At 46.0% G+C, this 16183-nt stretch overlaps 1 protein-coding gene across 2 annotated transcripts; it reads right to left on the minus strand.

Moving 5' to 3' along the window:
* Positions 1-8395: 8395 nt before the first annotated feature.
* On the minus strand, positions 8396-16173 carry IMP4 (IMP U3 small nucleolar ribonucleoprotein 4). Of its 2 annotated transcripts, XM_045869111.3 has the most exons (9): positions 15531-16168; positions 15271-15379; positions 13056-13139; positions 12233-12342; positions 12026-12158; positions 11784-11938; positions 11604-11698; positions 11410-11483; positions 8396-11327 (listed from the first exon to the last, which is right to left on the minus strand). In XM_045869111.3, the coding sequence occupies exons 1-9, from the start codon at positions 15531-15533 to the stop codon at positions 11215-11217; spliced, it is 876 nt and encodes a 291-aa protein (XP_045725067.1). In that variant the 5' UTR covers positions 15534-16168; the 3' UTR covers positions 8396-11214. The 2 variants fall into 2 exon arrangements, with proteins under 2 accessions (XP_045725067.1, XP_054362243.1); XM_054506268.2 differs by lacking the exon at positions 11784-11938 and having other exon boundaries at positions 12105-12158; positions 15531-16173.
* Between the last annotated feature and the right edge of the window lie 10 nt (positions 16174-16183).

The following is a 16183-nucleotide window of genomic DNA, read 5'->3' on the forward strand; positions in this document are numbered from 1 at the left end:
GCTAGTAGCAAGAAAGCTGGAGGCGGAGGCGGGCTGCAGAGGCCCCGCCTCCTATCTTGCAACCCAATGGAAGCGCGCAACAGGCGGCAGGGCTCGCCCCTCGGCCAATGACATTCGGAGCTCGCCCCGGTACCGCCCACAGGCTCCGGGACCCAGGCAGCCTCGGGAGCCCTACGTCCTCTCCCGCTGGGCCTGGGAACTGAGTCCAGCGCAGGTGCTTCCCTTTTTATGCGCGTCGGGCATGTTGACTGAGTCCGCACAATCCGCTGGATGCTTTCTCCTGCTTGTTCCCAGGATCCGCGCCCCTTCCTCCAAGGGCCCGCGTTGGTAGATGGCCTTGCATTCTCGCCTGGCCTCCCAGGTCCAGTCTCCCTGAGAGATAGACTGGGATCCGAGCCAGAGAGGCGGCGCGGCAGCTGTGAGTGGAGATGGTCGCGGAGATCCAGCTGCAAGTCCTGCCTCGAGGAGCCTGGGTTGGGGGCGTCCCTCACTGTGAGCTCCGGCGGCGGGGCCCGAGGGAGGTCACGGGAGGTTGCTGAGGTTGCCGCGGGGGGGTGCGGGGTGGGGCACTGACACCCGGGCACCCCCGTTGTGAGAAAGACCGAATGGAAGCGTCTGTTTCTGTATCTCTGTATTTCCTGAGGTTCCTTTTTCTGGGTCGGGCTAGGAGGAGCTGGGGGCGCCAGGATCCTTTCTGAATTTAAGGATCTCAACCCTCATAAACCTGCAGGGAAACAGAACTGAGGCCGTCAAAGTGGGTTCCAGGGGGAAAGATGTTCTCAAGGCTTTCAAAGAGCTTCTCTTTTTGCTGTCTCCACACCCTCAACTTCAGAAAATGCGCAGGAAAAGGCCAAGAGAACCACTTGGTGACCCAGTTCCCCGGGTCACCAAGGGGAGGCTGGAGAAAGCGGAGAGGAGCCTAGGGGTCCTGCCTGGGTAGATGGGCCAGCCCACCCCTCACCCAGCAGGGCTCCAGGAGTCATGGGAGGAATTTCTGGGGGTGTCACTGGAGGGGGTGTCTGTGGAGTCCAGTTTGAGGTCGTTGAGGTGTAAAAGGTTAACCAATGGGGTGAGGTGTACTTTAAGTGAGGGGTCAAAAAGGTCATTGGTTCAGGTTGTGGATTTAATTAATTATGGATTATTAGAGTGTTGTTTTTTGAGTTAGGGATGGGCAAACTCTTTTTTTTTTTTTTTTTTTCAAAAGACTTTGGTTTTTGGCTTTGCTGTCTCTGGTGTCTGTCCCAGCTACTCAGCTCCACCATGGCAGTGTGAAAGCAGCCATAGGCCACATGTAAAGAAATGAGTGTGGCTATATTCCAATAAAACTATTTGTGGACATTGAAATTTTAATTTCATGTAATTTTCATGTCACAAAACATTTCTGTGTGTGTGGCCTGAGGCTGTGTAACCTGGTTTACTGACCCAGGTTTAAGTGACAGAAGTCAAAGTGGATGATCACTGGTTTTGTTTATTGAGGGGTTGGGTGGGGTCACCGTGGACTCAGTGTTTATTAGTTTCATCTCTAAGAGTTCAAAGATGGTCAGTAGTGATCACTGAGGATGGACATTTATAGTTAATTCATTGGAGGTCAGTGAGAGTTCTTTGGATGTTCATGGGCAACTGTCATCAGATGTTATTGGCAGCCATTGGAGGTCAGTGAGAGACTGTGAAAGTAGCTGAAGGGCTATTGGGATTTGGAGTGGTAGTTTAAGTAACTGAGGGATCAAAAGAAGGAAGGTCATTGAGGGCTCCTGCTCGGTGCACTATAGTGTATGTCAATGAAATCACTGAGATTTTGTGGATGGTCATGGGTTTTTGGAGACTTGGGGAGGTGGGATACAGAAGTCTCAGGGAACTTTGAGAAGATATGGATGTTCAATGGAGGAGTCATGGACACTCTTTAGTCTGAGTACTCATGGATACTAATGGCAGTCATTAGGGACTAGTGGATACCAGAGTAAATGAGGAAGAGTCACTGTGGGATCATGAAATGTCTTTGTGGACCCTGGTGTTAGTGGATGTCATTGGAGGTCAAAGGTCACTGGAAACTGGTGGTACCTGGGGAGCAGATGCAACACTGAAGGGTCATTGGGCCATCCATGTCATCTATGGTGGTGACTGGGAGGCAGGAAGGCTGACCCAGAAGCTGGGGTCTGGCTAGCTGGGGATCTTCTGACCAGTGACTGAGGGTCTGTTTGTCCAGTGGGGGGATGTACCTATCTGTCCACCTGGCTTTTCGGGTTGATGTTTATCTTGCTAAGGGCTTGGCTTTCTCATAGGCTGGGGTCTGTGGCAGGAGCTAAGCCTGTCAAGCTGAGGTCTGCCTGGCTAATTGACTGGGTAGGTGGGGTATCTCTTTGCTGGGGTAATGTCTGTCTGTCCTTGAGGGATTTTGTCTTTTGGTTGCCTGGGATCACCTAATTGGCTGATGCCAGGAAGGTGTCCATGTGTCTGACCACAGGTCTTTCTGGATGTCTGGCTGGGTATCTTCCCATTTGTTCAAGAATCTGTCCATTTATCTGGCTGTCTGTCCCTCTGGAGTCTTATTTGTCTCCCTGGGATTTTGTCCATCCAGAAGTCTGTCTAGCCAGGGGTCTGTGTGTCTGCCTATTTGGGGATCTTTCTATCTGGTTCAAAATCTTATGGCTTATGAACAGAATGGCTGAGGCTGTAGCCCACCTGTCATGCTTCCAGCTGGACTGGCTATATTTTTGGTTGCACGTTCATCCTAACTCCATGCCTGCCTCTCATTGTTTAATTTGTGTGCCCCGCTGACTATCCCTCTAGGTCTCTCCAGATATCCAAATGCTCCTGGCTTGCAATTTACTCAGCTCAGGCTGGTGTGGGGGATGGGGAGACCCATGGGAATTCCTCCAGTAGCCCAGCCTGTCCCACCTCTCCCTCCTCCCAGAGAATTGCATGCCATGTTCTTACAATGGGATTTGCTGCTGCTATGGGGCTCTTTTGTTCACCCTATTGGTGGCAATCCCATGAAGTGGGAGCAGAGGGCACTGCCCTTGAAGATCCTAAGTACCCTGATGCCCACATGCCACATGCCAATCTGCCTGATTGCCTGCTCATAGTGCTCACTCAACAGAGGCAAGTGAACTGGGTGCTGGAAGGTGCTTGGGTAAGCTTTCCTAATGCTGTGAGGAACCGAGGCTGAGCAGATGTTGCAAAGGGAAAAACTGTAACTTTATAATGGAGAAACATAGATACCACCTTAACCCAGGGAGCTTGTTGGGAGATACTTTGAGACTATCGATAGTATTACTGTACAGTTCTTCTCTGGCTTCCTTTTTTGATAGACCAAAAAGGGCAGAAGACATTTGAAAAAATTCTCCCACCACTTCTGTTAAGAACCTGCAGGCAGGGTGGGCTGACCTGTGGGTCCATCCACAAATGTGGTGCTTAGCAAACAGGAAAAAGGACATTGACTCCAATAGGGGCAGCTTGTGCCTACCAGTGACTGCAGCTAACTACCTTTGGGAGGGCTTTTGTTATTCTCCCCTAACTCCTCAGGGGTTCTGGATTTCAGTGTTCTGAAATTGAGGATCCCTCCTGGTCCCTTTCTGGGAAAAAAAGCAGCAGCTTAGAACTGGGGGAACACAGCCCAAGGAGAAAGCCACCCTACCTACCATTTCTCAGTCCTGCTGCCAACCCACATGACCTCTCTGTGGAGGCTGATTTCTACTACTGGGAACTGCCCTGTTGTTCTGCTTCACAGAGGGAGGGGGAAAGCCCTCTTCCTCATCTTTAAAAAATTACATCCTTAAAATGTTCATACCAACCAGCCCCACTCTTCCAGGGCAGAGCCTGGGTATCTTCATCACCCAGAGTGAGCCCCAGATGCTAGTACATGCCTTTGGAGGAAATAAACTCAGCCCTGGGCTCTGTGCCAACGGCTCCAACTGCTGTAAGCTTTAGGCAAACAAATGCTCTGACAGTGATGCTGGTAGCATCTTGGGGCCTCTGGTCAGGTCACCCTGCATCCTTGGCTTGCAGCTTCCACACCCAACTTTAGCTTAGCCAGCACTTTATTTGGAAAAGACCAACTAGTCACGTTCTTTTAAGTTTAGTCTGGCTGGAGTTCTGCATAGCTAAGGGCTCTTCTGTGGGTGCTGAATGCAGAGCCCATGGCATCACAACCAAAGGGAGGTATGGATCTTCTCCATTGCTTTCTGCCCCTCAATTATAAAACCAGAGAGAAGTTAAGTGCACATCTATGTCTGGGCAAGTATGCACATCTCTGGAAGGATTCCTGTAATGAGACCAAGAGCAAGGGCAGGGGGCATCTTACGCTGCTGCCACTGCTCAGTGTTCTGAAGTCCTAGCCAATGCACTGTGGCAAGGAGAAAGCAAGAGTGGGGGTCTGTCAAAAGTACTGTGGAACTGGCACATGGCATGCATAATCAGGCTAGAGAGTTCTAAAACCAAAAAGGCTTATAAGAAAATTTAATAAGGTATCTAGTTGAAATATAATACACACACACACATCACACATATACATACAGAAATCACTTTCCGATATACCAGCAAAAATGAATTTGAAACTGTAATGAAAAAAAAATCTATTAATTTCTTGAAAAATAGGCACCAAGTTCCAAACCGCTATTGAATTAATAGAGCTAAACAATGATATTAATGTCTGCTACCATCACAAAAAAGACACCCCACACATTATCATCCTCCTAGTAAAAGCACACAACACTCCACCAAGTATTCCCACCAACAAAATTTAAACCTGCACCTGATTGAGACTTTAGATCTAAATGTTAATTCAGAAGAAATAGAAGGGCACAGAAAAATGTTAAATGACACAACAGGGATAAGATCAGAGACATCCACACTGTGGAAACTCTGTAACAAATAAACCAGCTTCCTAACTGAATAAATTACAAAGAAAAAATAAAAAAAGAGAGAGAATCCTATAGGTTAAAAGAGACTTAGGATGTATACACAAATACTTATGGCAGCATTATTCATAATAGCCCCAAAGTAGAAACAACGCAAGTTTCATAAAGTGATAAACAGATAAATAAAATATGGTATATCCATACAATGGACTATTACTCAGCAGTAAAAAGAAATGAAGTACTGATGCATGCTACCACAGGGATAAATTTTAAAAATGCACGCCAAGTAAAAGAAGGCAGTAAAAAAACACCACATATTGTATGATTCCATTTGTATGAAATGTCCAGAATAGGATTCCATTTGTATGAAATGTCCAGAATATGGACCAAAAGTAGATTAGTGGTTACAAGGGCCTGAGGGTGGAGGGATGGTTGGAGGGGAATGGGAAGTGACTAATGGGTACGGGGTTCCTTTCAGAAGGGACAAAAATGTTCTAAAATTAGATTGTAGCGATGGTTGCACAATCCTGTGACAATGATAAAAAAGTTTAATTGTATATATTTTTTTAACTGTATACCTTAAATGGGTGAACTGTCTGATATGTGAATTGTATCTTAATAAAGCTATTTAAAAAGAATGACAAGTGACTTTTCAATCATTTGCAATGAATGGACCTCATTTGGATCCTAGTTCAAACTAACATACTGTAATCGGGGAAAACTCAACACTAACGATATTTGAAATAACCTATTTGGAATATATAATATATAAAATATATATTTGGAATAATTGGTTCTTTAGGTGTGATAATGGTATTGTTATTCTTGTTGAGTCCTTATCTTTTGGAGACACATACAGAAATAGTCATGAATGAAATGACATGACGTCAAGGATTTGCTTCAAAATAAACAAGTGAGTGGATATAGGGAGTAGTAGGTGGGGCTATGAAGGAAACCAGACTGGTCAACATTGAGGTGGGCTCGTGGACTCACTGTATGGTCCTCTCTGCTGTTGTATGTTTGAAATTTTGCACAATTAAAATATTTAAATCAATCAATATAGAGGTGAACAATCATTTCTATAGAGAAAGAGAGCAAACAGGTCAGAGACAACACACACATACAAATGGCCAATAGTATTTGAAAAGATGCACAACCTCCATCATAATTAAAGAAATACAAATTCAGCTGGGGAACCATTTTGCACCTAGAGCTTGGCCAAGATGAAAAGTCTGATAGTACCAAGTGCCAGCAAGGACACAGAAACAGGCACTCAGATCTACTGACAGTGGCCAGGACAGCCTCTCGGAGGACAATTCAGCAGCATCTATGATCATTTTAAAGACAACATTCCACTCAGAGGAATTTATTCATCAGATATACTCGCATAAGTATACACAAAGGTATGTTCAATGATGTTCTTGAAGCAAGGTTTCTGGTAGTAAAAATAGAAAACAACTTAAATGTGCAGGTATTAAATAGGAGGTGGATCCACGTGTACTGGATACCCTTGATAACCTAGAGGCAGCTGAAAGAGATCATTAAAGGGAAAGACAGGAAGTTCCAGAATGGTGTATACAGCATGATTTTGGGGTTAAAAAATACCATGAAGAGAAAACATCTGGCCATATATATCTTTTTTTAAGTCAATAGTCCATAGCTTTTGGAGAGTACAGTGGAATTGTTGGGGGCACAGGAAGGAGGAAGGTGGTTTATTTTTCACTGTGCATTTCTGTTGTTTTTTTTAACTTGAGGGTGTGTTACTTTTGTAATTTAAAGAAGTATCAGTATTAGAGAAGTATTTACAACATCTTCAAATTCTTGAAGCCAATCAGACAAAATCAAAGTGTCTTCCCTGCACTCCAAAGAAAACTGGGCAGAGAATCCAGATGGGAGCTCACACAAGTGGTCAACAAGTAAATGAAATGTCTACCCACAGTAGCACTAAATTCTCCCTCCTCCCTGGATCCTTGGCGCACCGTTCCCTCCTGCAAGGCACCAGTTGAATGTTTACCCTCCTGGAGATAATGCAGTTCATATACCAGCACAAGGCCCTCCCCGTTCCTTCTGCACACTGGTAGCATATCATATATGGCATGTCATCATGCTTTTTATTCAACACTTTATCTTGAGGTGCTCAGTGGCTGCAGTGTTCCACTCTGTGGATACATCCTAATTTATGTAACTTCAGTGCTACTGATGGACATCCAGGCTGTTTCCCTGCTTTTGCTGCTACAGACAACGGTACAGATCCTTGCACGGTGACCACTGTGTACATGGTGTGCAGGTTGGGCACATTCCTAGGTCTGGCTATGGGATCAAAGTAGAAATTATAAAATTTCCCCACAGTTTTACATCTATTATACAAAACTCCCTACACCTTTATGGACCATATTGAACCTTCCTCATCTTTGCCAATCTGATAAAAACAGTCTCCTGCTATAAACTTTCTGGTAGTAAATATCAAAAGGTTTAGACTTGCACATCTCCTCGGATCAGAAATTCCACTTCTAGGAGTGTACCCTAGGGGAAGAATAAGGGATAGTGGGCAAGATGTTCACTGCAACCAGTTTGGTGGACCAATGCCTAAAATGTACCTCATATTGTGCTTGAATTTTCACTTATTTTTTGTACCATGAACACATTCTCTTTCCTCTTTTTTTACCACCACCCTTTGGCCCTAACTCTCAATGGCTTTCAACCACCATTAATGGTTGGCACGTCTCCTTTGTCAACGTTAAAAATAAAACCGGCAGTTGTTTTACCAGCAAAAAATGGGTTTATTTGGGAATAGCAGAGAACTGCAATCCAAGACAAGCCTGGTAAGGCAAAACCATAGGCAAGTCCAGAGAACAAAAGAGAGGAATGCTCTTTTACAGAGGAAAGTGAGAAGTAGGGAGGGCTGTTATAAACAAAAAGTCCCTTAGAGTAAACTGGGAGTTCAAAGTATAGTGGCTTTTCATTGGCTGAGTTGTGACAGTCTCTCATTGGCGGGGCTGTTGCCGGAGTAGAAAACCTTTCTTTCTCCTGCTGGGATACCAAAGTAGTAGCTAAAGTAGCAAGGACTTACAAGGTTTCTCTTCCATTTGGGTCTGCAAATGGAGTTTAGGAGTGGTAGGGCGTGAGATCGCTCCCTGCTGGCTTTCCAATTTTATTGTAAAGGAGGTTCCCTTTTATTTTCACACCTCAACCATTTTATTGAAGATTTTTAACAACTTAACAATATGAAAAATGCTTTAATAACAACAGCAGACATTTGTAATTATTTTCCTTTTAATCCTTTACTGTAAAAAACTTAAAACATATCAAAGTAGAAAGAATATTGTAACAAACCCCCGTCTGCATCACCTAAATGTGACAATTAGTATTTTGCTTCAGTTTTTCCCCCTCCGCTGAAGCATTTTCAAACAAGTATCAGGCTGATATTTCACCCCTAAATACTTCACTATATATAAAAACTAAGAACATTTTCTAAAGGAACTCCAATGTTATATTGTTACCCAATAGATTAGCAGTAATTCTTTTAAAACTTCTGTAACTTTTTTTTTTTTAATTTTTTTTAATTTATTTGCGAGAGAGAGAATGAGAGACAGAGAGCATGAGAGGGAGGGTCAGAGGGAGAAGCAGACTCCCTGCCGAGCAGGGAGCCCGATGCGGGACTCGATCCCGGGACTCCAGGATCATGACCTGAGCCGAAGGCAGTTGCTTAACCAACTGAGCCACCCAGGCGCCCCAAAACTTCTGTAACTTTTCTTTTGAAATGTCATGTTTATATAAAAGTTGCAAAAACAGGGCACAGATCTCTCATGCCCTTAACTTGGATTCCCCACATGCTAATATTTCTGAATACTGAGAATACTAGAACACGAAAATCAGTTGCAGACATGACACAGGGCTTTTCCTGGTCACAAAAGCCCTCTACTCTCCCTGGGCCACTGCTCTCTGGCCAGAGGAAATGCTCCAAATGGTACACACCAAAGCCCACGCCCACTCCTGTCTCCTCCCTTGTCCTTCACATTTCAAAACCATAAAAGAACTGATTTCTTCCCAAAAAAGTCAAATAAAAGATGCATAAATATCCCTTTAAGCACTGTACCAAGCCTCAAATCCAAGGCTCCCTGTGAGTCCTCAGGATATTATCTGTGCAATACACACGGCACTACAGTGGACATTTCCCACAACTTACTTCGTGCTTTAATTACTGTTATTTTATTGACTCACTCTACAAATTCCCCTGCTCAAACATCCAGGCAAAGCTGTGGCTAAGCTGTCCCCAGCAGCATCACAGTGACCACTTCTGACCCTAGGATGGTGACTCAAGAAGTAGAACATTTTAAATGCTAAGAAACTCTACCAAACTGCCATCTGAAAATCCTTTACCTACAGGTTCTTCCACCAGCACAGTATGAGGGGTCCTGTTTCCCCCAGTATCATTTGACAGTACATACCATTCACATCCAATGGCTAAACACAGCTGATGAGCAAAACGTGGACCCAACGTCTTTCATAAAGGCCCCCACTACTGATGAGGCCAAGTGTGTTGACTTCTGAGGAACTTGAAAGAATTACACTCAAAGACTTCTTTAGCAGTGGAAGCCACAATAAAATGAATAGTTTGCACAAAGGCCTGCTCTGAGACTTCTGTGCTGTTATTAAAAAATAAAACACCAGGGCGCCTGGGTGGCTCAGATGGTTAAGCGTCTGCCTACGGCTCAGGTCATGATCTCAGGGTCCTGGGATCGAGTCCCGCATTGGGCTCCCTGCTCCTTGGGAGCCTGCTTCTCCCTCTGCCTCTCTCTCTCTCTCTCTCTGTCTGTCATGAATAAATAAATAAAATCTTAAAATAAAATAAAATAAAATAAAATAAAATAAAATAAAATAAAACACTAGTGACTAAGGGCCTGCTCTAGGCTTGTGAAATAGTGAATGCAGCCCCAGGCCTCATGGTGCTCACCATGAGGATGCTCAGAGTAAACAGGGGAGCATCATCCTCATGCCTGTGATGTCTGCAAGAGGTACAGAGGGATACAGTAAACAGGATGGGCAGGAGCCCCACAGCTATTGAAAGTGAGGAATGAGGACGTGTAGTCAGACGAATGGTGGCCCCAAAAGATATGTCCACAGCCTAATTCCTGGAGCCCGTGATCTTATTCGGAAAAACAAAAAGTCTTTGCAGATGTGATTAAGCTCAGAATCTTTAAATGAAGAGGTCATCCTTGATTTTCTGATGCGCTATAAATCTAAGGACAGGTGTCCTTATAAGAGACACACAGAGGAAACTTGACAGTAGAGAAAGACCACGTGAAGACGAAGACAGACAGAAACCACAACAATGCAACTACAGGCCAAAGAATATTAAGGATTGTCAGTAGCCACCAGAAGCTGGAAGAGGCAAGTAATGGAGGAGGGGTTGGGAGTGGAGCCAACACCTTGATCTGACTTCTGGCCTCCAGAATTGCGAGAGAATAAATCTGTTGTTTTAAGCCACCCAGTTTGTGGCAGTCGGTTTTGGCAGTCCCAGAAAACTAATATAAACATCATACTACTTCTACTTTGTATGTATTTTGGAATTTCCATAACTTGCATAAAAGTTTTAGTGGCATATCCTTCATTTGTGAGCTGAGGTTATGTCAAGGTGAGAGAGGCTCCGGAAGGCCCTAGATTCACATGAGTGAGGCCAGAAGTTACAGACATCCCTGTGAAGTCCTATTGCCTGTTCTCCATCAAGACTCCTCTCACTAGGCCACTGTTGCTCCCGGAACCCTTATGAGCACGTCCACCTCAGGGTCTTTGCATGGGTCATCCAGGTGGTCCCTGCTGCTTCATGCCATCCTGTAGCTTTCAGGGCATCTGCAGAGGTCTCCCCCACTCTCCATCCCCCTGCCTGAGTTGTTTTTTCATAGGCCTGCCCCAAGTGGTGTGATCACTTTCTTACTTAATGTTATACCCCATTCCACGTCAACTTGGGGGCATGCTGTAGGGTCCTGATACATGTTCTGTGTAAAACCAAGGTCTTTGGGTACATACCAGTTCCAGTCTGAGATGGGCTCTCACAGGGCCCCTGACTCCCAAGTGACAGCAACACCAAATCTCCCAAACCTTGGCTATGGCTAAGGGGCAAGCCAGCAGGTTGGGCCTGCCTTGTCCTAGGCACAATGTCAACAGCACACCTGCAAATGTCTCTGAGCTGTCAGCTCCCCACCTAAGAAGACCCAGTGGAAACTGTCTCTCACACTCAGCCTGACAGTGGGCTTGTCCTGACCACACAGAGGCAGAGGGGCTGGTGTGGCACACAGACTTTATTCTGACCGCTCCCCGAGTCCTGGGTCCAGGCCCACGTCCTGACCAGCGAGCGGGTTCACTCAGCACTCAGAAAGACCCTCTTGCGTGCCGTGTTGGTGTATGGGTGCCAGCGCCACTCCACGTCGGCTGTGGCCTCCTGCTCCAGCGTGCCCAGGCGGATCATGTACACTGGGGGGCGGAGATGGACACATTGCCACCTATGCCGCCAGCACCCCCCACCACCAGAAGGGCAGGGAAGCCCCAGACTTACACTTCAGTTCAAAGCGAGGTCCGACCTCGGTCAGCTCCACACTGCGGTGGCTGGTCTTCCTATATACATGGTGCCTGAGGCAAGGGGAGGCAGGGCACGGGTAATGGAAGACAGGGAGCAGATGTGGGTCAGTAACAAACAGCAGTGGGACACAAAGGTCAGGACACTATTCTGAGGCCAGCCCACGGACCTACCGGAAGGAGATATAGTCATCTTGGTTCGCGAAGGTGATGACCCGGTGGCTGTCATCTTTGGGCACAGGGAACAGGTAACGGAGTATGTCGGAGACCTGGGTCAGAGGGAAGGAGAGTGGCAAATGCCCAGCCGGGAACTCCGTGCCCCCAGCCCTCATCACCCCGTGGACCCAGACTCACCCGCTTGCCTAGTCGGGAGGAGAAGCCATGCATGATGAGGTGAGGCTTGGCCTCGGACACGGTGCCCAGGTCAGGGATGTCGTGCCGCATGACCACATTGCACAGTGTGAAGTAAGCAGTAGGGCCGAAGGGCAGGTGGCTAACAATGAGCCCCACTGGTGGGGCCAGGCGGGCCGTCAGAAACCTTATCTGCTCTCAGACAACCACCCCAGCAGACACCCTGTTCCCACCCACAGTATTACCAGGTGTGCCTCGATGCTCATGGACAACCAGCAGGTCGGTGACACCATTGGCTTTGCAGGCTCGCACCAGTGCCCCTACCTCATGCCGGCCACGGTTCATGCGTTGGGCACCTGGGAACACCAACTTCAGCTCCTGTACATGAACTCGAGTTAGGACTGGGGCCACTAGTGCCTTAGCACCTCCCACTCACTTCCCACTACTGGTACCTTTGCAAACATCTTGAGGCGGGAACTGGGGTCTCGGGAGGTAGTGATCATGACCTTAGGGTCCTCGACCCCTGCCCATCGATATTCATCATCCATGTGGTTGGTCACACCTGTCAGAGCATGAGAGGCAACAACGAGACACTGTCTTGGGAAATAAAATGCTAACTTGAGGGTGGCTGAATCTGTCTAGAGCAGCACTGTCTGACAACACCTTCGACGATGAACATAAAATGCTCTATATCTGCACGGAGCAAGAGGGTGGCTCCCCAGCCACATTGGCTATAAACCCAAGTATGACTGACAAACTAAATTTTTAATTTTGATTTAATTTTAGTTTATTTTTTTATCACAGAGGGCTAATGGCTACCACCTAAGCGCAAGTCTAGATTCTGTTAAGGCCAAAGGTAACAGACTCCTTTCCCTCATAACAAAAATTCATAAAGTCTGTGATACCTTTAATATTTATTGAATAATGCAATGAATGAAACATCTGGGTGTTAATGAAGAGCTGGGACCTGGGGACATGGCAGTGAACAAAACGGACACGGTCTTGCCTCAGCAGAGTTCACATTCTAGTAAGGGGGGCAATTAACAGACAAAACAGAGTAAGTGGGATAATACTGTATGTTATATAAACGAAACTGGGAGCACTAAGAAAGAGCTTTCCTGAGGTGCCATCTGTGCAGAGTCATGAGGGCATCTGGGAGACAGTTTTGCAAGAAGGAGCTCCACAGCCTTTCCTTCAAGGTGTCTGCGGAATGAGACGGAAGCCAGCAGGCTCAAGTGCAGGGGGAGAAGCTGGCCCAGTGTCAGGAAAGTTTACCTTCACCGCCGGCGTCATCGAACTCCAGGGAACCCTGTAAGGCCAGAGCCTCCCTGCGTAACTCGGTGGGAATCAGGCGATTCTCTGCAGGGGGAACACAGAGGGGCTGAGTAAGACACATGCATGGAGCCCTCAGTTTATATAACACTGTGGCTTACAAAAACTGTAGACTTTATTAGAAAGTATCCTTTTCACTCCTTTCTGTGCAGAAAGGTGATACACAACTTTTTTGGCAGGGGGAAGACAGAGACAAAACTACTTTTGTCTACATGCCAACCTGTTAATAATGGTTACAGGAGAGTTCATTTTTTATGGTTCCTGAGTCTCATGGTTTTAGGGCTTTCTAAAATATTTAGTTGCAAGTATATACTGTTTTTGTAATTAGAAAAAAATTAACAAACTAATTTTTAAAAGAACAAATACAGAGTGCTCTTTCTGTATGAAGGTGGACCAGAAACCCTGAAACCCTCTGACAACAAAACTGCTAAACCTGATGCTTTGGGTCAGAGGTTTCCTCTGTGAACTAAAGCTAGACTTGGTTAAAAAAGGGCTGGGCTGTGGGCATGCCCACTTTGGAGTACAGAGCTCAATATGAACATGCCCTTGGAACCAGCAGGTCTTTCCAATATGCCCTGGAGAAATTTTTGCACATGGAAGAGAAGGTTCATAGCACCAATGCTGTTCCTAACTGCCCCAGACTAAAAAATGAGGTCAACATCAAGCACAGGGAAATGGGAGCCCCCACTACACTCAATAGATCTTAGAAACAATGCTGAATGAAAACATAAAGCTGGGAAAGAATACATACAACCTAATAACTACTTTGAAAACTGAAAACCAAACCCGTATGATTTAGGGATACAAACAAGTACGATAAAAGCACAAAGAAAAGCAAGGAAATGGCTAATTTTTAAACAGTATCCTGTATTGTGGTTATCTGAGTTGGGGAAAATATTCTTGAATTTCAATATATTGAGCATTTTTTATTAATAATGTGGGCAGATAGGTCACAGGTATTTAACATAACGCTTAAGGTAAACATATACTCACATACCACATGCACTTTATATGTTTAAAACACAGAAAACCAAAGTGAATTTAAAATAATCAGAGGGGGCGCCTGGGTGGCTCAGTTGGTTAAGCGACTGCCTTCGGCTCAGGTCATGATCCTGGAGTCCCTGGATCGAGTCCCGCATCGGGTTCCCTGCTCGGCAGGGAGTCTGCTTCTCCCTCTGACCCTCCCCCCTCTCATGTGCTCTCTGTATCTCTCATTCTCTCTGTCTCAAATAAATAAAATCTTTAAAATAAAATAAAATAAAATAATCAGAGGTAGTAAGCTGATGTACCATCCAGATAGGAAACAAAGTTCTACACAAGAACCCACACAAGAACCAAGAAAATAGGGATAAATATAACATTTCCATTCAGGCATGCTATCACTGTTCATTAGTATGACAAATAAAAAGTGGAGAAAATATTGCAAAGTTAGATCCTAATTCACAAGTCGAATAAAATTAAATTCTCAACAGTTTAATGCTTTTAAAATACAACGGAATCATAATAACGCTAAAAAGACAGTAAGATATTCTTGTTATTTTGTACTGAAGAAGGTAGCAAAAAAAAACACCAAAAAACAATGGGGGTAGGTGCGGGAGGGAGAACATCTATAGGACAACGTAAAAATTTAAAATTTGGGAAGAACTAAATACACTATAAACAAAACTAATAGGCAAACTGTAAAATCTGGACACCGCAGCATATACGACAAGATATGAAATTTATAGCATCACGGAAGGGACATTTGCAAAGACAAAAGACAAGGAAAAAGGCCAGTAAATACTTGAAAGGATGCTCAGCCACACAAACACTAAGAAATGCTAATATAAACGCGTTTTATACCATTTGGTCTTTTACTCCGTTAGATTTTAAAATGCAAACAAATGGTCTTTTTTTTTTTAATTTATTTATTTGACAGATAGGGGGACAGCGAGAGAGGGAACACAAGCAGGGGAAGTGGGAGAGGGAGAAGCAGGCTTTCCGCGGAGCAGGGAGCCAGATGCGGGGCTGGACCCCAGGATCCCGGGATCATGACCTGAACCGAAGGCAGACGCTTAACGACTGAGCCACCCAGGCGCCCGCAATGGTCTTTTATAACGACAGGTCTAGAGCTCCCCCCCGCCCCCCGCCCCCGCTGGGGGGGCTGAGACGTGCCTACCTTCCAGGGCGCGCCGAACCTTCTCCTTCCTCTCCTGGGCGGTTCGCAGCGACTCCTCGCGGGCCTTGCGGTACAGGTACTCCCGGCGAAGGCGGGCCTCACGACGCAGCTAGGGAACAGAGGGTCGGATCAGCCTCTTTCTCGCCACGCACAGCCGGGCCCGGTGGCCACCAGCCTTACCAACCCCCAAGCCTAGGAATCATCCCCAGCCCTGCGCGAGTCCCCAACATCAAAAACAGGAGCTCAAACATCCCTCCTACCATCCTGAGCGCGACTTCCACGTGGGTCCAGGAGAATGCCGGGGCAGCGTAAGCAACACCACCCTCGATTCTGCCCTCAACCAAGATGGTCGCTGGAGGCTTCGCTACACTCTGCTACTGTCGAGAGTGCCCAATGTTAAGATGACGGAGGGTGGGTTGGGAGTCGCAAGGCGATTGGCCAATCTGGAGGCGCATGCTTATTGGAACAGCCAATAGGCTGGCGTCAAAACTTTGTCACGTCGCTAGGACCGCCCTTACTAAAGATGTCGGTGCCTGGCTTCATTACTTATCACTGCTGTGCAGGATGCCCAATTTTAAGATGATGAACCGCTAGAGTAATCATAACTGGCGGTTCGAAATGACCCAGCAACTGTAAAAGCATAGCGGTTGACTGGAGGCTTGCCTACCGGCTCCTGGAATTAAAGCATTTTCTCCCTTAAAATGGCTGCCATACAGCTATACCTCTTCCATCACCACAGCTATTGCCCTACTATTAAAATGCGGCCTCTTATCGCTTCTCGGCCTTTTGGCCAAGTTCAAGTGTAAAATGCGGCCTCTTCCTAAAGCGACTCGGAACCACCCACAGCTCTAGCCAGCTCTAGCCGACTGTTCCGTTGCCTTACACCCTTCGGAGAACACAGCTAGTCAATTCT

This window comes from Mirounga angustirostris, unplaced genomic scaffold, assembly GCF_029215605.1.
Source record: "Mirounga angustirostris isolate CCGP_5_RB_7025 unplaced genomic scaffold, mMirAng1.0.hap1 SCAF_3, whole genome shotgun sequence".
Classification (NCBI taxonomy): Eukaryota; Metazoa; Chordata; class Mammalia; order Carnivora; family Phocidae; genus Mirounga; species Mirounga angustirostris.